General features: G+C 39.7%; 1 protein-coding gene across 2 annotated transcripts in view; it reads left to right on the top strand.

The window, feature by feature from the left end:
• ARMH4 (armadillo like helical domain containing 4) overlaps positions 1-16,317 on the top strand; it is a 140,722-nt gene extending 124,405 nt beyond the window's left edge. Inside the window, exons 6-8 of one of the 2 annotated variants that reach the window (XM_061428998.1) lie at positions 7,344-7,375; positions 15,181-15,315; positions 15,557-16,317. In XM_061428998.1, coding sequence (XP_061284982.1) covers positions 7,344-7,375; positions 15,181-15,315; positions 15,557-15,625 — 236 coding nt within the window. In that variant the 3' untranslated portion in view covers positions 15,626-16,317. The remainder of the gene's footprint in view (positions 1-7,343; positions 7,376-15,180; positions 15,316-15,556) is intronic. The other variant, XM_061428999.1, reaches the window with a different exon arrangement.
• Positions 16,318-22,917: the final 6,600 nt, after the last annotated feature.

The following is a 22,917-nucleotide window of genomic DNA, read 5'->3' as shown; positions in this document are numbered from 1 at the left end:
GATATCATCTGGCTCCCTTTATTGAAAGGGAATTTGTATGTGTCTGGGATAAATATAGCTAATAAAACATTATTATCAGCCATAAAGGAAAATTAAGAATACCCTTCTAAGCAGTATGGGAGACTTTTCAGCTACAGTCTATTAAAAACCAGCCATACTTACAATTGACAAGATGCATGGAAATGTTTTTTAATCTGCAGTTTCTTTTTTATCCTCTCTGTCTTCCCTTTTTACAAACTACTATACAGCTGTGCTCATTTCACATGCTGCTAGAAAGGTTGTGCTCAAAATCCTTCAAGCTAGGCTTCAGCAGTTTTTGAACCGAGAACTTCCATATGTATAAGTGGAGGTTAGAAAAGGCTGAGGAACCAGAGATCAAATTGCCAACATTCACTGAATCATAGAGAGAGCAAGGGAATTCCAGAAAGACATCTACTTCTGCTTCATTGACTACGCTAAAGCCTTTGACTCTGTGGATCACAACAAACTGTGGGAAATTCTTAAAGAGATGGAAATACGAGACCACCTTACCTATCTCATGAGAAACTTGTATGCAGGTCAAGATGTGACAGTTAGAACTTTACTTGAAACAACAGACTGGTTCAAAATTGGGAAAGGAGTACCTCAGCGCTGTATATTGTCTCCCTGTTTATTTAACTTCTATGCAGAGTACATCATATGAAATGCTGGACTGGATGAATCACAAACTGGAATCAAAATTGCTGGGAGAAATAGTAACAACCTCAGATAATGCAAATGATACCACTCTAGTGGCAGAAAGTAAAGATGAACTAAAGAGTCTCTTGATAAGAGTGAAAGAGGAGACTGAAAAAGCTGGCTTAGAACTCAACATTCAAAAAAAACTAATATCATGGCATCTGGTCCCATTACTTCACGGCAAGTAGATGGGGAAACAATGGAAACAGTGACAGACTTTATTTTCTTGGGCTCCAAAATCACTGTGGATGGTGACTGCAGCCATGCAATTAAAAGACACTTGCTGCTTGGAAGGAAAGCTATGACAAACCTAGACAGAGTATTAAAAAGCAAAGACATCACTTTGCCAACAAAGGTCTGTATAGTCAGAGCTATGGTTTTTCCAGTAATCATGTATGGATGTGAGAGTTGGACCCTAAAAAAGGCTGAGCGCTGAAGAACTGATGCCTTTGAATTGTGGCACTGGAGAAGACTCTTGAGAGTCTCTTGGACTGCAAGGAGATCAAACCAATCAGTCCTGAAGGAAATCAACCCTGAATATTCATTGGAAGAACTGATACTAAAACTGAAGCTCCAATACTTTGGCCACCTGATGCGGAGAGCCGACTCGCTGCAAAGGACCCTGATGCTGGGAAAGATTGAAGGCCAAAGAAGAAGGGGGTAGCAGAGGATGAGGTGGTTAGATAGCATCACCAACTCGATGAACATGAATCTGAACAAACTCTGGAAGATAGAACAGGATAGAGAACCCTGGCATGCTGCAATCCATGGGGTTGCATGGAGTTGGACACAAGTTAGTAACTGAACAAGCTAGGAGAGGGCAAATTGTTGTTCCTGGAATACCTGTATGCAGGAGGGCTCTGGTGAGTGTGATGGAGAACTTGGTTTTAATAATCGTAGTCTACTTTTTTTGCTTTTCATTAGACCTTCCCCTGCATCTGGTTGTTTCCTTACAGAAGGAGATCACAGGCCTAATTATATTGCTATATTTTTGTTCTTTCATTCAGTGAATTTTCAAGAAACAGAATCAGTAGGATGATAATGAATCTGTAGCTATGGGCTGAGGAATTAACCAAGTGGAAGGGCCTCACCTTCTTCTGCTCCCCACTATCAGCAATCTAGTGCTAACCTCCATTTGCAAAGGTTTACAAAATTTTGTAGAGCCTTTGGGGGTAAAATATGTTTTTTTTTTTAATTTTAAATATACTAAAAGATTAGAAATAATTTGGAAAGTCTTAAAAGTATAGAAAACAAAAAATCATCCTTAATTCTACAACTCATTGATGACTTCAGTTAACCTTTGAAGTACATTTCAATTATACATATAAAAATTTTTTTCTCATAACATTTTTATCCACAACTGAGTTTACATTATACATATGCTATTTTTTCATTTGCAATATATAATGGGAACAACACCATACCATTAAGTATTTTTCTTTAAATAATGTTAATTTTGTAGAATATTAAGTCTGTGGGCATAGCCTAAAGTTTTGTTTCCTTTTAAGTGTTTAAACCATTCCTTTATTGCTGAATATTGATACTGTTTCCATGTTCTTCTCTATTATAAATAATGGTGCAGTGAAAAGAATTAAATAAAAAATTTTTATGCATTTCCATGATTAACTATATAAGGTACATTGCTTCTACAAATGAAACTTCTGAAAGCAAAATTCATACTTTTTAAAAAGCTTTTGATATCAATTGCAACTTCTCCTTGCAGCTCCAAAAAGTCGTGCCAATTCATACCTCTTTTTTCAGTGTGATTTCTCTCTGTTAAAAAACTGCAGTTGTTGGTTCTCTTCTTCATAAAGAATCATATTTTCTTTTTATTAAAAATCTTTCCAACATTCTCTCTTCTAGCTTTTGCATTCTCTTATTGATTTCTAAGTTTCAAAGCCATCATTGTGTTAAATTTATTTTACACTGCCTTGAACATTTTGCTGGAAACAGTTTATAGCATCTCCATGAAAGAAAATCATGTTTACTCAAAAGTTGTGAACTCATTTAAAAGCAATATACAATTGCTGAAAAAGGAAAAAGCACTTACTGACCAACACCATGTCAGGGACCTTGGTGGATACCTGAGAAACACAAGGTGTGATCCGTAGGGGTCTCACCTTCTCAGCTGGAGAAACAGAACCAAGTTCACATACTCTGAAGAGTAATTTTTCTCAACCTTGTTTAGATCCATGTCCCCTCAAACACCATCTCACTGTCTCTGGTGTCTCACTCACTTCCCAAGAAGAATTTTCCCAACCTTCTTTCTGTAGTTCCTATTATAAACCACATAACTAGACCCATTGAATGTGTTTTTTCAGATTATCTGTGCACATCCCATGCTGATATGACTTCCCTCCCCTAGTGAGAAATTCCTATGTTAAGAATCACGTAAAGTGGGGCTCTGAAATTTAAGAACCCAAGATCTGGACAGTTTGCCAGTGAGACCTGGCTTGATAAAGCTTGAGTTAAAACATTTCTCTTGGCAGTGAATTTCCTACAGTTGGAAAACTTGTGAGTGCCTTGGACCCTGATGCCATCTCTGCCTCTTTTCCCTCTTCTCTAACCTACCTGGGCTGCCATTCACAGGTAGTCAGCCGGCCCCTGCTCACCTCCTCCATGAGGGTCTCACACTAGCAGTCTGCTCCAATCTCTCTTTTGCTAGTTTTTAAATGTAATATCCAGCTGATTCCCAGATTCCAGACATCTTGCTTCTGAAGTAATTGGCTCTCCTGCTCTGTTCCTCACTCTCAGTCCCTACCTTGCTGTTGTCACCCACGTCTTATAGATCTGATGTTCTAACCTGTTTTCACTGGACTTAGGTCCCCATGCCTTATACTGAAACAGTGTTGACCACAATGCCTGGCCAGTGCACTATATGTTGTAAGTATTATTGAAGGATTAATGAATTGGAAGCATTCTCTTGCTTGAATTTCACTTTATGTCTTGGGCTTCAGTTCAGTTCAGTTCAGTCGCTCAGTTGTGTCTGACTTTTTGTGACCCTATGGACTGCCAGGCATGCCAGGCCTCCCTGTCCATCACCAACTCCCGGAGCTTGCTCAAACTCGTGTCCATCAAATCGGTGATGCCATCCCACCATCTCATCCTCTGTCATCCCCTTCTCCTCCTGCCTTCCGTCTTTCCCAGCATCAGGGTCTTCTCCAGTGAGTCAGTTCCAATGATCTGTGGCTTGGTTCTTGAATTTCCTGGACTTCCTTCCCTTGACCCCTATATTATTCTGATTGAGCACCACCATCTTTGTCTGAATCCCAGTTGAGTCTTCCCTCAGAAGGAGTGGTGAGAGCAGGACAAACCCAAAAGGTCTTGCCAAGGTCCTGCCGTGAGAAATTGAAGCTGGGAACTGAAGGAGATAGAGGAGCCAAAGATATCTCCACATCTTCAACCTGAGAGAGCAGAACAGCGGTGGTATCGCCAAAAGAAATGGGTACATAGGAAGTCTTATTCCTGCAGGTTGTTAGTCAGATGGGGGTTGGAGTTCCAGTGGCTCTTTCCTCCCTGGAAACCATGGTTAGTCTCTTAGTTTTTCTGAGTCTCAGTTTCTTCTCTTCCCTGAGCATCATCTTACCTGACTCTCATATTTATCATTAGTTTGCCAATCAAATGATTCAGTACGTCTGAACATGCTTGGTAAGGAGTAAAGCCGTTAGCTGTCATCACTGTTTTTGGACATGGTATTATTAAAGTCAGATTGTAAGTGGAGACACTAGCTTCTTGGGTAAAATGTGTTTGTGCCAGGGGTCAGAAAGCTGTGACCCCTGGGTCAAATTTAGCCTGCTGCCTGTCCTGATATAGCCCATCAGCAAAGAATGTTTTCCAATTTTTAATTTGGTTGAAAAAAATCAAAAGAAAAATATTTGTGATGCAAGAAGATTATATGAAATTCAAATGTTGGTGTCCATAAATAAAGTGGATTAGAACAGAGCCAGACCCACTTATTTATGTACTATTTTCTATGGCTTGAGGCATCAGCAGAGTCGAGTAGTTGTGACAGAGATTGTATGGCCTGCAAGAGCCTAAAATATTGACTTTTAGTAAGAGCTCAGCAGCCTTGGCCTGCCCATTGCACTCTCCTACCTCTGCTCTCTAACATTGATTCAACTGCAGAATTTCCATTGAGCTTAAAAACTGACAAAGGTGAAGAATAAAAGATAAGGAGAGGCCCCAACAACTGTTTCAGCTGTGGGCAGGACCTTTCAAGGCGGCCTCCAGAGTCAATTATAGGAACATGGAGCAAGCTGCAAAGCCATTAGATGGAGCCATGTGGCCACCAGCTGACCTCATACTCACGTTCTGCCTCCCTTGCATCCTCCCAAGAATTTCTGAACCTTCTTAATGATCTTCTGGTATGATATTGAAAAGGGATGGTGGGAGGACATCGGCCTTGTTCCTGCTCTTAGTGGAAAAGCTTCTAGTTTCTAACCATTAAGTATGATGTTAGCTGTAGATGTTACCAAGTTGAGAGTTCCCCTCTATTCCTAGTTTGCTAATTTTATAAAAAATGAGTGCTGGATTTTGTCAAATGCTTTTTCTGTATCTATTGATATGATCATATGATTTTTCTTCATTAGCTTGTTGATGTGATAGATTAATGGATTTCCAAATGGTAAGCCAAACTTGCATATCTGGAATAGATTCTTTGCATACATTTTTGGTTTTGATTTGCTAATATTTTGTTGAGAACTTTTGCATTTGTGTTCATGAGAGATACTTGTCTGTAGTTTTAAAGACTATCTGGTTTTGGTTTTAGAATAATGCTGACCTCATATAAAGAGTTAGGAAGTTCCCTTCTGCATCTTGTCTTCTGGAAGAGATTGTATAGAATTGGCATAAATTCTTCCTTAAATGTTTTAATTCACCAGTGAACCTATCTGGGACCTGCTGGTGTTCTGGAAGGTTTTTAATTATTGATTCAGTTTCTTTAATAGATATAGGCCTATTCAGTCTTTTTCTTCTTGTGTAGGTTTTTGCAGATGTATTTTTCAAGGAATTACTCCATTTAACCTAGGTTACCAAACATGTGGACATATGGTTGTTCATAGTATTTCCTGATTATCCTTCTAATATCCATGGGATCTGTAGTAATGTCCCACTTTTATTTTGGATCTTACGAATTTGTATTTTCTCTTCTTTCAGTTAGCTTGGCTAGAGGCTTATCAATTCTATTGATCTTTTCAAAGACCTATCTTTTTTTTTTTTTCTTTTTTTAACTGAAGCATAATTGACCTGTAATACTATGTTAATTCCAGGTGCATAGCATAGTGATTCAGTATTTCTATGTATTACAAAATATTTACTATGGTATGTCTAGTTATCTGTCATCAGACAAAGATATTACAATATTACTGACTGTATATTCCACATGTTGTACATTTCATCCTCATGACTCATTTATATTGTAACTGGAAGTCTGTACCTGTTACTCTCCATTCAGCCCACCACTCCCTCCCTTATGGCAATCACTGTTCCTTCTCTGTATCTGTTTCTATTGTTTTCCTTTTTTCATTTGCTGTTTTTTAGATTCCACGTGTAAGTTAAAATCATACATCATTTTTCTTTCTGACTTATTTCAGTTAGCATAATAACCTCTAGGACCATTCATGCTGTTACACTGAAATCACAAGAGATTTTTCTTTTTATGGCTAGCATTCCACTGTGCATAATATACCACATCTTCATCTGTTCATCTGTTGCTGGACATTCAGGTGGTTTCCATATGTTGCCCACTGTAAGTAATGCTGCAATGAACATAGGAATGCATGCATCTTTTCTAATTAATGTTTTTGTTTTCTCTGGAGAAAAATACTTAAAATGGAATTGCTAGATCTTTTTGTAGTTCTGCTTTTGAGGACTCTCCATACTATTTTCCATAATGCTTGAGCCAATTTGTACCACCAACAGTGCACAGGGGTTTTCTCCACATCCTCACCAACTTGTTATATCCTCCACGCTTGTTATTTCTTATCTTTTTGTAATGGCCATTCTGACATGTGTGAGGTGTTCTCTCATTGTGATTTTGAGTTGCATTCCCCTAATGTTGAGTAATGGGGGCTTTTTTATGCTGAGTATCTTTTCGTGTGTCTTGGTCATATGTATCAATATATCTTTGGGAAAATGTCTATTCAGATTCTTGGTGGGATTGTCAGTCCTTTTGGTGTTGAGTTAATGAGTTCTTTGTATATGTTGGATATTAACCCCTTATCTGATACATCATTTGCCAATAAATACCTTTTCCCATTCAAAAAAAAAAAAGAGAGAAAATGTCAGTTAGAAATGAACTTGATATTTTGAAGGTGTTTTTCTCACTCATCCCCCAGACCTCCCCCCAAATAATAGAAAATGCATTTAGCAAAGAAAAATATTCTCTGTTCCTTTAACAATGATGTGAGGGATATGTTAGTGTTCTTTTTTGCGTTTTTAAATGAGAATAAAAAACGATTACTGTCATTATGTTAATACTGTTGACCCTGTCACTGTATTTCATACAATAAAATATTCATTGTATCAAATTAACTTAGTACATGAAATATAAATTACCAAATGAACTTAACACATGCAATGTAAGTAGAAAGATGGCTATTTACATTTTCTTCTCTTATTTTCCTTAGTGAGAAGCTGGATGGAAAAGCTAAAAGACAAGGTAAGAGAAATACTTTCTTCCTTTGGATTTATTTTAGAGGGCATAGCTTTGTCAAATAAAAGATCTTCAGAATAATGGAGCTTTATATCATTATTCTGATTCTGATAACCTGTGCAAAGATCCAGGACCACTTCCGGGTACCCAGCAAGAAAGAAGACCTTCCCTTTAAGAAGGGATGCCTTATTCTTTGGAGTGCCATTCGTTCTTCTGGAATGTAATTCCTGATATATACAACTGATAGCATCCTTGACATATCAAGGTGGAGTTCCTTTTGGGGAATTTCAGGAGTGTAATCCCATTCTAGTGGGCATTTTATGTCCCAGTACAAGGATCTTTTAAATCTGATCTTCCTGTATGAAGAAGAAATACTTTGGATTTTGGAAGGCATTGATTTTTCTGACCCAAGGACAAAAATTGACAGATCTGACTTAAGAATAAAACTTTGTGGTGGAAAGGGCATCCTTCACCCATAGTGGAAGGTGAGATTAAAAATCCCCGAGCACCTGAGCACTCTCTTTAGGCCCACTTTTGTGTGGTCTATCATAGTGCTGCTGCTTACTGAGTGACAATGAGCTGACCTATCTAGAAAGGCCAACTATAGAAAAATATTTTCCACTCTTGGATTCATTCTGTCATCAACAACTGTGATTGACAATATTAACTTCCTTCCAGGTTCATGTTTTTCATTTTCTTTTAATTTTCAACACTCTCTAAGGTTTCATTTTTAGTGCCTTGTAATTTCAAACTGGAATTACTCATAAAAATATTGGTGGAATTTTGAACTCCTTGCTGTAGCCTCTGTCAGATCTAATTACTACAACCCAGCTCAAATTTCACTGGGGGTATAGTTAAATGGAAATCATTTCAACTGCCAGATAGGAGTTACTTGCAATTCACCTGTCTTAGAATATACATCTGTGGATAGTATTCCATATCTTTTTTATTATTTGAGGTCAGTTTCTCTCATATTTGAATGATTAGTATGTATTTTGCTACAGTTTAATGTTAAAGGATAAGAGAAAACATTCACTAGTAGTTAAAATTGTATGATTATATTAATTCTTGTCAGTATTATTTTTCTACTTCTCAGTAAAATTTAGACTATATGATTTTTACAAATGAGATTATTTGATGTTCATACATATTTAAAGTGATATAGAAGAATTTTAAACCTGTTGACATTAGTGGAAGCCATTTTCACATCTGTAATAGGTCCAGTTGTCTGAGGGAAGTATAATCAGAGGACTGAGCAAGATTTGGGGTAGGAGAAGCTCAAAAATTCAGAATTGAATATATTTACATTGGTAGTGCTTCATGCTATTTTTCAGAGGGAAATATAATGCAATGAAAAGTAAACAGGCTTTGGTAGTTTAATCTAGGGATCCATATGTCATTGTTTCTATAGAAAATGTCCTTCTGAATTACCAAAAGGGACAAAAGCTAGACTTAAGAAAATAAATTTTGGCACATAGCCTGTTTTGAAATTGAATGTTGCAGAGTTTCTTACCTGTGTATATATATAGCTTCGCCACTTTGTTTAGAAATCTGGGTAGCTTTAGAGAAAGGCTATATTTTCTCTTCCTGTGGACTCTTCCTTCTTATCTTTTCCCAAAGGCCTAGCACCCTCTCCTTGCTCTATTTCACCAAGAGAGATAATTTTGTGAATGGTTTTAGTTTTCTGAATTGAAGTTTTTCCAGCCCTTTCTTCACTGTATTCCATAGTATTTTTTCAGTTATGTCTTAGTTTTAAAAAACTGGAAGAAAAATAGCTGAAACTCCACCAGGTTTATTTGTTCTATGCCTTGTCTATATTTTTATTTAACTATATTTTAAATTGAAGTAGTTCATTTATAATATATTATTTTCAGGTATATAGCAAAGTGATTCAGTTATACATATATACACTTTTCAGATTATTTCTATTGTAAGTTATTGCAAGATATTGAATATAGGTCTCTGAATATAGTAGGTCCTTGCTATTTACCTATTTTGCATATCAGATCAGATCAGATCAGATCAGTCTCTCAGTCATGTCCGACTCTTTGCGACCCCATGAATCACAGCACACCAGGCCTCCCTGTCCCTCACCAACTCCCGGAGTTCACTGAGACTCACGTCCATCGAGTCAGTGATGCCATCCAGCCATCTCATCCTCTGTCGTCCCCTTCTCCTCCTGCCCCCAATCCCTCCCAGCATCAGAGTCTTTTCCAGTGAGTCAACTCTTTGCATGAGGTGGCCAAAGTACTGGAGTTTCAGCTTTAGCATCATTCTCTCCAAAGAACACCCAGGGCTGATGTCCTTCAGAATGGACTGGTTGGATCTCCTTGCAGTCCAAGGGACTCTCAAGAGTCTTCTCCAACACCACAGTTCAAAAGCATCAATTATTCGGCGCTCAGCCTTCCTCACAGTCCAACTCTCACATCTATACGTGACCACAGGAAAAACCATAGCCTTGACTAGACGAACCTTTGTTGGCAAAGTAATGTCTCTGCTTTTGAATATGTTATAGTAGTGTTTATATGCTTAATTTTCTATTGGAGTATGATTGATTTGCAATGTTGTGTTAGTTTCAGGTGTATAGCAAGGTGATTCAGTTATACATATACATATATCTATTGTTTTTCAGATTCTTTTCCCATATAGGTTATTACAGAATATTGAGTAGAGTTCCATGTAGGTTCTTGTTGACCTACTGTTGTACAGTAGGTTCTTGTTGACCATTATTTTATATATAGTAGTGTATGTATGTTAATCCCAAGCTCCTAATTTATCCCTCCCTCTATCCCCCCCACACTAACTCCTTTGGTAACTATAGGTTTCTTTTATATGTCAGTGAGTCTGTTCCTATTTTGTAAATAAGTTCATTTGTATCATTTTTACATTCCATGTATAAATGATATCATGTGGTGTTTGTCTTTCTCTGATTTACGTCACTTAATATGATAATCTCTAGGTTCATCAATGTTGTTGTATTTGTCTTATTTTGTCTCTTTCTTGGAGGGATTCAGTTTAACCAGTCCCCTCCCTCTGGGAGTAAAATATTATACACTTACTTGATAAATAATGCATATGTGTACACACATATATGTGTGTATATACATATACACACACACACACACATGCACACGCACGTATATATATCTTGGGCTTCCCTGGTGGCTCAGACAGTAAAGAATCCGCCTACAATGCAGGAAACCCGGGTTCAATCCCTGGGTTGAGAAGATCCCCTGGAGAAGGACATGGCAACCCACTCCAGTATTCTTGCCTGGGGAATTCCATGAACAGAGGAGCCTGGCGAGCTACAGTCAGTGGGGCCGCAAAGAGTCAAACATGACTGAGCAACTAACACACACATACTTATCTTCCCCTCTCTCCCCCTCTTTCTCGTCTTCTGTCTAGCTGGCTAGCTAGCTATCATCTATAAAAGTCTTGTTAGTCATTACCTTCAGAAACTATTTGAGAGTGAAACTATTGCTGTTTTGATGAAAGTCACAGAATCCTGGAGAATTGAAAACTAAACTACATATTTAACTAGCTCTTCAGTCAGCCCATAATATCTATTCAGTTTTGCTTCATTTAATTGTTCCTGATACTGGTGTCCCTGTTAGTTGGATTCTAGAAGGAGTGGTAGGTATTCTCAAAAGTTCTGAATTATTCCTTTTGTTGTTGTTGTTTAGTCTTCCTGTATTAAAGTGAAGTCGCTCAGTCGTGTCCGAGTGTTTGTGACCCCATGGACTGTAGCCTACCAGGCTCCTCCGTCCATCAGATCTGAATGGCAGACAACCTCCGATGGCAATAGCTTAACCAAGAGAGAAGTTTGTTTTTCTCTCATTTATGAGTCTGGAGGGAGCAGTCAGGGTCAGTGAGGAACGACGCTATGAAGGTGCAAGCTCCTTTTATTTGATGTTCCATCATTTGTGACCTTGATTCTCACGGTCATCTCATGGTTCTGGATTGCAGTTAGGTCCATATTCAGTCAGAAGGAAGGAGGAAAAAGGGAGGCTACAACATCCCTCCCCTCTTAAGAAGGAAGAGAAGAAAATGACAACCCACTCCAGTATTCTCGCCTGGAAAATTCCATGGACAGAGGAGCCTGGCGGACTACTGCCCATTGAGGCACAAAGAGTCGGACATAACTAAGCAACTGAGTGCACACACACACACACACACATACACACACTTCACAGCAGCGATTCTCATGTATAGTCTGGACCAGTGGCATTGTGTCACCTGAGAGCTTGTTAGAAATGCAAAATCCCAGGTCCCTAACTAGACCTACTGAATCAGAAACTCTGGGAAAGGGGTCAAGAAATCTGTGTTTTAACAAGTCTTGCAGGTGATTCTGATGCATGCTCAAGTTTGAGAAACACTGTTAAACAAACCTCATAAAGATACTTATGAATTCAGTAGACTTTAGGCAGAAAACTTTACTTTTTCTTACGTTTTCTTGAAAACAAGTGTTTCTGAACAAAAACATTAGCCTAAGAAAGGATGACTTTCTCATAAATACAAAACAAACCAAAACCAAACAAAAAAACCCAACTATATGCAGTAAACTTTATCTTATAATGCATTTTTTAATTTTCAAACTGTTTTTTGGAAATAATTTCAAATTTACGGAAAAGATACAAGAATAAGAATAGTACAGAGAACACCCCTGTTCTTTTTATCCAGATGCACTTGTTCTTCCCATGCTGCTCCATTTGTTTTCTCTTTTATTGGCTGTCTTCCTACCTCTGCCCTTTTTTCTGAGCCATTTGAGGGAAAGTTGCATACATTATGGTCCTTTTACACCAAATCCCGATATTTCCTATGATTAAGAATATCCTATTAGCAAACCATAGTACAGTTATCAACTTGAGTACATTTAACATTGATATCATACTTTTTATCTGTTCTGGCATCTGGACTTCAGGCTTAGTTAACAGACCCAAAATGACCTTCATAAAATAATTCTTCTCGAGTACAGGATCTTGTCTAGGTCATATAACACATTTAGTTGTCAGGATGCTTCAGTTTAGTTCAGTCGCTCAGTTGTATCCGACTCTTTGCAACCCCATGGACTGCAGCACGCCAGGCTTCCCTATCTATCACCAACTCCCGGAGCTTGCTCAAACTCATGTCCATCGAGTTGGTGATGCCATCCAACCATTTCATCCTCTGTTGTCATCTTCTCCTCCTGCCTTCAATCTTTCCCAGTGTCAGGATCTTTTCTAATAAGTCAGTTCTTCACATCAGGTGGCCAAAATATTGGAGCTTCAGCTTCAGCGTCAGTCCTTCCAGTGAATATTCAGGGTTGATTTCCTTTAGGATTGACTGATTTGATAGTTTTCCTTAATGTGGACCATTTGTATAGCCATCTGTTGTCTTTTCTGATGCTGATATTTGTAAAGAATATGGTACTTTAGAAAACAGAATGTTCAGTTTAAGTTTATTGGATGTTTCCTCATGATTAGATTCAGCATTCTCAGTTGGAATATGCATGATTTCAGTTCTGTCCTTCTCAGGGAGGTAGTGTGAAGGAATGGGCACGTGCAATATTTCTGAACAGAGAAAAGGTGCTGGGCACAATTCATAGCTTTATATGCAGATGCATCTTATTTGTTTTCATTTCTGCAGGAAACAAGTCATGGCAATTCTAAAAAAAGAGGTTATCTTCACTTAGTTTTGAATGAGGAATGGTTAAATTACATTTGAAGAGGGTAGGTTTCTTTATTCCCTTCTTGTAAATTACTTGTAATTTCAAAGCACAGGCAGATCACACACACACGCACACACATACACACACGCACACGCACACATACACACACAGGAGGGAATGAAGAGAGGAGAAAGAGATTAATTGAATTTTTGTAAAGTCTACATTATTTAAAGCTCTGGAAATGAGAAGCCTTAATGTGTAAATAAGAAATATGCAAAGAGTGACACATTTTGTAATATTCATGTTTTTGGTGTGGGCTTGAGTTACAGAATGTTAAGAGACCCACAGGTTGATCAAGTTGAGCTTCCAGAAAGCTCAAGTATCATCCTTTGAATGTAGAGCTCTGTATTAATAAGGTCTAATCTACTGGGCTTAAAATTGATCATACATTAACATGTATGTGTATTTCCATGCACTGAGAATGGTGATGTAAAATGAAACTCGTAGTTCTGGTGAGAACACCCAGATTTTGTTATTGTCCAATATTTTCCCACATGGAAAATTACATACTTTTGTAAGCCTTATGTAGATGTAGAAGAACTTTAGAAAAAGTTTGGGTTTTGGCAAAGCATATTAATTTGTTGGGAAATGACTGGGCTTTGTTTCTTTGGGAAAAACAGTATGCTGAAGAATGATGCTATGTTCTCAAATTAATGAAAAAAATTCCATATTGTGCTCTAACTCAAGACTCTGGAAAACAGAACGAGTGAATGAGCTGGCTGTGTACAAGAGGATGCTGCAGTTTTGTAAGGTCTTGTCTGTTCCTTTGATTTACTTCTAGAAGTGTTGGGAAAGCATCACAGCCCGCTTACTTCAGCATTTTTTAGAAAACTTTTATTTTTTGTTCTTCTCTGTTTTGGGCTTATTCTGAAAGATACTGTGCTATATTAAAAGTTTTAGAAATAGTTACATAAGTGAACAAACTCATAGTTTTTCTCCTGTAAAATAACGTCTGTCTAAAGTACTCACTATAGTATTTTTTGAATTGTTAATTGTTTATGTTTCTTTCCCCGGGTAGGCTTCTAGAAGGGGTCGTCATGGAAGATAAACCAGTGTCGTGTTTCTCCATGAAGGGCTGTGGTTATTCATACACCTGTATCTCTCAGGTGTCTTACTGGCCAGGATGCAGAAATGACCCTTCCTTAGGGTGATGGCCTGGCCCTGAATTTGGGTTGGTTCTGCACTACTTACTCAAGTCCAGGGATGTGTGGAGATCACGCTGGTCTCTTAGGACCAAAGTGTCCATAATAACACCTTGGAGATGTTGGAGACTGCCATGTTGGAAATCTCCAAGCTCTTTTGGAAGTACCAGCACTGTTAGCAGTGATATTTCTGGCTTCTGTCACTTTCTTTCTTTGGAGCCTGGGACACTCAGAATTCCCTGCCAGCCCTCAACTTTGGTCTTGTTCACTAGGCAGATTTTTTCTTCTGTATAAATGAATCCATCTACATTATGTGCAACTCTCTCTCATCCTTGTCTTTTCTGCTTGGCCTCCAAAACCTAACATCCTTTTTTCCTCTGCAGGGCCTTCTCTTCCCTGCTGTCTCTAGAAAGCTCTCTCTTTCACTCATGTAGAAGCACATTCCTCTTTCCTTTCCTACCATGATGCAGCTAAGATTGTAAGAGGGGAACCACCAAAGTCAAGGCCCCCATTTGTCCCCCAAGAAACACAATATTCCACTGAGCAATGCCCCCCAACCGTGTCCACCCCCACCCCCCAGAGCTAGACTCAGGCTGCTATTTGCAATTTATAGCATTTTAATAGTCCTGGCAATTTCAGAGGCTACTTCATCCATCTTTAATACAAATTATATTTCTGTCACCAAAACCTGATGTTGACAAATGTGCATAACCAAGTGGCTGGAGGTGCCACCAGGTCTGGCTGATTTATTGCAGTATTTATATGTATATGAAATATCCAAAAATAGTCATACCTCTCTGTTGCCTTCTCCCAAAAAGTGACTTTATTCCAGGTGCTACTTTAGAACAAAGCTGACAAGAGAATTCAAAGTGTCTAAAAACCCCGCTGCCCTCCAGCAGAACTGGGAAACCCAGGGCAGTGGTCTGCTTAGCATCCTAATGCAGGTTTCCTTTCCCATGCAGGCAGGATATATGTCTGGGATGTTGGTGCCCGTAGGGGTTGGGATAGCAGGAGCCTTGTTCATCTTGGGAGCGCTCTACAGCATTAAGGTTATGAATCGCCGAAGGAGAAACGGCTTCAAAAGGCATAAAAGAAAGGTATGGAATCCGCAACAGCAAAACCTAGTCACTTTCCCAACTGTTCCTCGCTTTTCTAATTTGCTTAATAAAGCACATGGGGCTTAATGATGCATGAATGGTACTGATGTGCCCAGTGGTTCCGATGAGTTGCTGCAGCTGCAGCCTCGGCTTCATTTGTTCACGTGTCTTTTAAAGGGGACCTGTTCCTTGGCTTTGCTCTGCAGCAGGAGTGTAATGCTTTTCTATTTTCTTTCCCCAGCAGAGAGAATTCAACAGCATGCAAGATCGAGTCATGCTCTTAGCCGACAGTTCCGAAGATGAATTTTGAACTGAACTGGAGTTTAATTGGGAGAGTCAACGTGATGTTATTATTTTTTATTTGAGGGCTAAAAAAAAAAAAAACAAAAGAGAACAACATTCTGCCACATTGGGGCTGTCGGGCCATTGGTCTCACTGTCTGCTGGGTAGTAGATTTTTCTTGTACTGAACAGAAAAGGCATGCTGTATATGACCTGTGATGCGCAGTATTTGTTTTTATCCTGTAGTGAATTTTCCACAGCCATGGGCTACAACTCGTAAATATGCAGCATACATGTTGTTCAGTAGGAGTCGCTAGGTTAGATAGAGTAAATATTTTGTATTTTTCCACAGTGTCTTTCCCTTTGTTTGGATTATCTGTGCTAAAGTGTAACAGTTCTTGCTGCCAAGGCACACTTGACTCTGAAATAGAAATCTTAACAAAGAAGAACTTGTGATGATTGCTCAACCTACTTGAACCCTTGGTTTGTGTGGGCCACGGCACACACTACATTCACATCAAACCTAGCAGCAACTCGGAATGAAATCTTTTTCATCAAGAAGATCTCTCAGCTCATTAGGATATATGTAGATTTGTACGTACCTTACATTATGTACTTGAGTCTCCTGGTTTTATTATTTTCCCCCTTCTTTTTTATTCTCATTCTTGACAAAGAAAAAAATGCACTAGAAGTAATGCATTAAATTGACTCTTGGTCTTCATGTAAGCTTGCTTTCTTAAATAGTATGCTGCTGCTGCTAAGTCGCTTCAGTCATGTCCGACTCCGTGTGACCCCATAAACGGCAGCCCACTAGGCTCCTCTGTCCCTGAGATTCTCCAGGCAAGAACACTGGAGTGGGTTGCCATTTCCTTCTCCAATGCATGAAAGTGAAAAGTGAAAGTGAAGTCGCTCAGTCATGTCGGACTCCTAGCGACCCCATGGACTGCAGCCTACCAGGCTCCTCCATCCATGGGATTTTCCAGGCAAGAGTACTGGAGTGGGGTGCCATGGCCTTCTCCGCTTAAATAGTCTAATTGAGTCCAACAGATGTATCCATAGATTCTTACATGTTTATCATTAAGAGAGATCCTTTTAGTATATCACTGACTTTGTCAAGAAGAAATGAGAAAGAAATCAAGAGGAAAAGGAGGGTAGGTAAGCTCCCAGAGCGTTTGGCTCTTCTCTTTGGCTCTGTGCTTGTGTGGCCACCATTCTGAATTATTCAGAGCACTGCTTTTCTATATCTGCAGTCTTGGTCCTTGTATGATTGGACCACCATTGGTTCTTGTTTGGCTTTATTAGAAAACCGCGTTCTCTGGTAGGAGCAGGCTCAGGAGCTAAGAGTCCTGGCACAAGACAGAGCTTATGAAAAACCAGCCTCTCTCAAGGTGACTTACTGTGGAGATGCTGGACTGCGTAGATCATGTCTCATTTCCCGTGGAATGCAATTCCTTTTCTCCAGGTATTTGGGATTTTAAGAAGTGCAGGTTTTGGGGGTATTTTTTTGACTTCATCACATGGCATTTGGAACTTCCTCAACCAGGGATTTAACCTATGCCCCTTGCAGTACAAGTACAAAGTCCTAATCAGTGACCACCAGGGAAGTCCAGGAAGTGGTTTTGGGTGAAGACTTGGCTCATTAGCATGGAAGAATAAAGGTTACTAATAACACTGTGCATGATGTTTTACAGCATGGAGAACTTGTTCAAATGTAATGGGGCCTGCTTTGCTGTTTGCAAGGAAAGCTACACAGTTATTCCTCAAAGCTGTGTATGTTTTTCTTCTCCCATTTGACTGAAGACAGAACTGAAGCAGAGAAGTGAAACGATTATCCAAAATTGTACCCAGAAAGAATCAGGACTAGAACCCACTTGGACCCCACACCATGCACCCCTATCTTCAGCTCAGTGCCCTTTCCACATGCTTTAGAAGAACCAACAACATTGCAGAGTCCTTCAAAACCAAGATTCTAAGGAAATAGCTTCTTGACCCAGGAACACGGAACACAAGTTTCTGTCTTTGTTAAATGAACGACGTCTTACTAATTTCTCTCATCAGATCAGATCAGTCGCTCAGTCGTGTCCGACTCTTTGCGACCCCATGAATCGCAGCATGCCAGGCCTCCCTGTCCATCACCATCTCCCAGAGTTCACTGAGACTCACGTCCATCGAGTCAGGGATGCCATCCAGCCATCTCGTCCTCTGTCATCCCCTTCTCCTCCTGTCCCCAATCCCTCCCAGCATCAGAGTCTTTTCCAATGAGTCAACTCTTCGCATGAGGTGGCCAAAGTACTGGAGTTTCAGCTTTAGCATCATTCCTTCCAAAGAAATCCCAGGGCTGATCTCCTTCAGGATGGACTGGTTGGATCTCCTTGCAGTCCAAGGGACTCTCGAGTCTTCTCCAACACCACAGTTCAAAAGCATCAATTCTTCGGTGCTCAGCTTTCTTCACAGTCCAACTCTCACATCCATACATGACCACAGGAAAAACCATAGCCTTGACTAGACAAACCTTTGTTTCTTTTTCTCTCCCACATCAGCTGTTTTCCTTATAATCACATAAATTTAAGTATCACTTGTAGGTAACTCACAGAGAAACCTTTCTTGAATTCATTCTTGAGAGAGATAGTGGGCTTACATGAATGATTTCATTAAATAATTCTTTTTGCCAAGAAATACAAGCAAATGGGCTAACTTGATCAAGAGAATTTAAAAGCTCTGTACAGTCAAATAGATGTTAGAATAGACACACATGCTCAGGGTCAGGTTTTAAAAATAGAGCTCAGAACCATGACACTTCAGGATTTTGTTATTTCATGAGTAGAGATATCCTGATACTACAGAGGGTACGTTTGCCCTTTCTGAGAGCAGCCTCTTGCTGTAAGTGTTCCTAAGGTAAGGAGGAGGTGAGCACAATGTATCATTACTGCCTTTGTGTTCTTGACAAGCTGTTTGTAGAGAAAACACAATAGGCCTGTCTATGCAGTATCCCGTGGGTGATACTGATAGCCACTCCTGCCTCGGGCTACTCTTAGTGTGAAGATCACGGTAAATAGGTTGAACCTTCAAACTGTAGTATAATAAAGTCACCAGTGACAGACGTATATTATCACTTGTCCAGAGGGCTATGGTGACTTGTTTGTGCCTTTAGGCCTAAACAGAAATGTCTCTGCAGTTCTTATGGGGGCAGGTGACTGTTTAAAGAGAAAGAGATTACTTAGATCCTAGCGGTTTGCTATACGAAGCCATTTAAACACCTGGGTTGAGTGGAAGGTTCTATGGATCGCTCAGCTAGTGTGTTTTCCTCGCTGCCTGTGGCTGTGGAACAGTGGTTTTCAGTGGTTGGTTTGGGTTATTCAGAGAAACGGAGAAGATTGTCGTGTTCTAAACAAAACCTGGGATTAGGGTTGCTGCCCCGTGGAGGTGCCTGCCAATGGTTATGCTGTAGTTCAGGTCGAGAGTAGTAAATCAGGCACTGATGGGTTTTTGTATGCTTATATTTGCATGTTAAAAATAAAACATCAACTCTTTATTCAAAAAACTAAGCTTAAAACGTTTAACAACTAAACATATAATGCCGTCTAGAGTTGGAGGGTGGTGACAGATGCAGTTTCAATTGCTAACACCTGCCCCTCTGAACTGAACTGACCCGGTCAGAACTTCAGGTGTCCTGCTGTGGGGCTAGGGACTGTGTCTTATTCTGAGGGGTAGGCAGGGTTTCCCAAATTCTCTGGCTCCTGAGAATCACCTGGAATACTTATTAAACATAAATTCCAAGGCCCCTTCTCAGACCCACTGAATCAGAATCTCCAGGGGAGGAGCTTGGGATTCTCCTGTCTGGGCAAGTGTGAGGACAGCTAGAACCTCGAGGCAGAGAACAGCTTCCTTATTAAAGGGACAGGGAGAGCAGGCCCCCGGGGAGAGAGTCTGCCCTAGTCAGCTATTCATCAGTCACACCCACCGTAGTGCAGCAGGAAAAATGGGAGGCAAGAGGAAAAGGGTGGAGGCTTCTGGAGCAGGGTCCCCAACCTCTGGCATCTAATACCTGGTGATCTGAAGAGGGGCTGATATAGTAATAATAGAAATAAAGTGCACAATAAGTGTCATGAGCTTGAATCATCCCCAAACCATCCCCCAGCCCCCTCCCCGGAAAAATTGTCTTCCACGAAACCCATCCCTGGTGCCAAAAAGATTGGGAACCGCTGTTAAAGAGTAGAGTGCTGAGACAGAGGGAGAGGGTTCCTCCTGTGCCCCTGGTGTCTTCTCTAATCAGAAGACAGTACTTTCCTTTTAAACCTCTGCTTTTCCCTCTTCTGTTAGTTGCTTCTCTCAGTAGCTGCTGGCTTAATTCATATGCAATATTTGGAGTTAATTAGTATCCCAGGGAAACGGATTCCCTGAGCAGTGCTTTAGCCTTGGCTTCAGCTCATAAACTGCCTCAGATGCAGTCTTGCAGAAACATTTTCTTAGAGTACCTATATCTCTTACACGGGTCAAAAATGTTATGGGGAAATTTTTTTAAAGCACAGTTTTAGAACACACTGAAAGTAGTTTTAACATGGTCAATCAAAGATAGTTCTTTTTTTTTTTAGACTTGAAAGTGAACATTTATTTAGAATGAAAATTCCCAAATTTTATAAAATTGACATTCCACAATGTACAGGAAAATTATATTTTTATTGATTAACCTCATGGTATACCTCTCGTACTTTTTTTTCCTGACCTTTTTGGCTGCACAGCCTCAAAGCTGGTTCTTTATTTCATCATTATTTTTTTTTTAAGTGGCTAAAACTTAGAAGTCAAAATGTCATAGAGGTATCCCTTGTGCTTTTCTCTCTGTAAAGATATCTTCTTCACATGGAGTCCAAACAAAGCCCCTTAATGGGAATCACATCCACAACTTAGGGGAGATGCATCAGATCATCCACAGGCATTGTAATTTCTGTGTAAATAATCAGTGTTTCTACCAGATGCCAAAGAGTAGCTTTTGGGAACAAGATACATTACTTGGCACAGGGTTTTAGCTGCATGACCTTTTGGCAAGATAGGCTTTATTTTGAATACAAGGAAATCTGAAAAGGCAGGATTACAACTGAAGAAGAAAAAAAAAAGCTCTGCTTTTGAGGGCATGTGAAGGTATCATTACAAGGGAAAACTATGGGTAGAAAATGGAAAAAAAATCATAATACAAAGCAGATGTCAAAAGGGCACAAGACATTAGTATGTGCTAGAGAAGGCTTAAGTTCTGATGCTTGGAAAAATTATAAAGATAAGTGACAAGAATGCAAATGAAGTAGACTGTTAGCAGGGGAAGAGGCCATAAATCTATACCAACCTAGGTCTCCATCCTCTCCATCCAAGAAAATGACCATGCACTAGGTAGAGCAGACATGGCTGGGATCTCATTGAAATCCGCCATCAATGAGATGAAAAGAGCTTGGTTATTGTAAATAAGCTTAAACTCAGTTAAGTTTCTTAATTATTCAAAGTTCAAATAATTGAATATATTTTTTTTATAGGAAGGAAATAATTTGAAAACAAAATAATAGTACTGACTTACTAAAAGCTTACTTACTTACTTACTTACTTATTTGTACATTTAGTATCTCTCGTTAGAAACGCACTTCCTTTTGGGAGGAAGCCATTAGACTGAAGCTGGGGATGGACAGAGGAGAGACATCTAGTTATTTGCTTTGATAATTATCAACTTTGGCAGTCAGCATAGCTGGAAACATAATTCCGTGGCTTAAGTTCTATATGCAGAAAGAATCATCAACATTCATTTTGTAAGCCACTGTTAGCTGCATAAATGCAGCTGCTAAGTCGCTTCAGTCATGTCTGACTCTGTGCGACCCCATAGATGGCAGCCCACCAGGCTCCCCCATCCCTGGGATTCTCCAGGCAAGAATACTGGAGTGGGTTGCCATTTCCTTCTCCAATCATAAATGCATTGGCCTTATCCTATTTGGGGCATCTAACTCCCTATTGATTAGCTCAAATTTCTATTATGTGTATATAGGAAAGTGAGGAAGGAAGACCGAATGAAGGAAGAAAGAAATTTCCCCCAGTCAATAGCAGCAAAAAAAAAAAAAAAACAGAGACCAATCACATATTGTTCTACTTTGTTTAAAAACATACACAAAATATTGGGGTTAAAAACCTCTCAAGTAGTTCACTTAGTAAAGCAAAGATCTTAACTTTCCCTCCTCAAAAAGCAGCAGCATCAATAAACACATGATCACTGTTAATTATTTGTATTATAGTGTATAAATTCTCATCCTCAGATTAGTTTCCAGATTCAAGGTTCAAGACTGATGATGCTCAGAAGTGAACCTTTGGTGGGATAAGGATGGAGGAATTGAAAAGGAGTGGAAACAGAAGAATTAACTGCAGGGGGAGAAATCCTCTTATTTTCCTTCTCAAGGTTCACAGGTGAGGGAATGGAGAGCAAGCAGAATGGAAGGCCAGTGTAGTGCTCACTTGAATGATTTTATTGCAGTTGAGGCACGTGGAGAGGTCTGTTGCTCTGGTCCTAAAAATATGAACCTGGTAAGAGGTCAGACGCTTACTCCTTGGAAGGAAAGTTATGACCAACCTAGACAGCATATTAAAAAACAGAGACATTACTTTGCCAACAAAGGTCCATCTAGTCAAAGCTATGGTTTTTCCAGTGGTCATGTATGGATGTAGGAGTTGGACTATAAAGAAAGCTGAGCGCCAAAGAATTGATGCTTTTGAACCGTGGTGTTGGAGAAGACCCTTGAAAGTCCCTTGGACTGCAAGGAGATCCAACCAGTCCATCTTAAATGAGATCAGTCCTGGGTGTTCATTGAAAGGACTGATGTTGAAGCTGAAACTCCAATACTTTGGCCACCTGATGTAAAGAGCTGACTCATTTGAAAAGACCCTGATGCTGGGAAAGATTGAGGGCAGGAGGAGAAGGGGATGACAGAGGATGAGATGGTTGGATGGCATCACCGACTCAATGGACATGGGTTTGGGTGGACTCTGGGAGCTGGTGATGGACAGGGAGGCCTGGCGTGCTGCGATTCATGGGGTCGCAAAGAGTCGGACACGACTGAGCGACTGAACTGAACTGAAGAGGTCAGAAAACTGGGGTTTTATTAACCAGCATCATGTGCATCTCAGTATTGTCTTCCTAATTCACAGTGAAATGAAGAAACCAATTGCGTTAGAGACATTTCTCCAATTTTATGCCTCACAGCATGGCTATAGAGTTCGTGTATTTTCAGACTTTTCATGACCAGACAGACCAAAGTATACATTCAGGAAAGTGTAAGCACAGTCTTCCAAAACAGAA

Source organism: Bos javanicus, chromosome 10 (assembly GCF_032452875.1).
Source record: "Bos javanicus breed banteng chromosome 10, ARS-OSU_banteng_1.0, whole genome shotgun sequence".
NCBI classification, from domain to species: Eukaryota; Metazoa; Chordata; class Mammalia; order Artiodactyla; family Bovidae; genus Bos; species Bos javanicus.
This window is presented reverse-complemented; position numbering and strand designations above follow the sequence as displayed.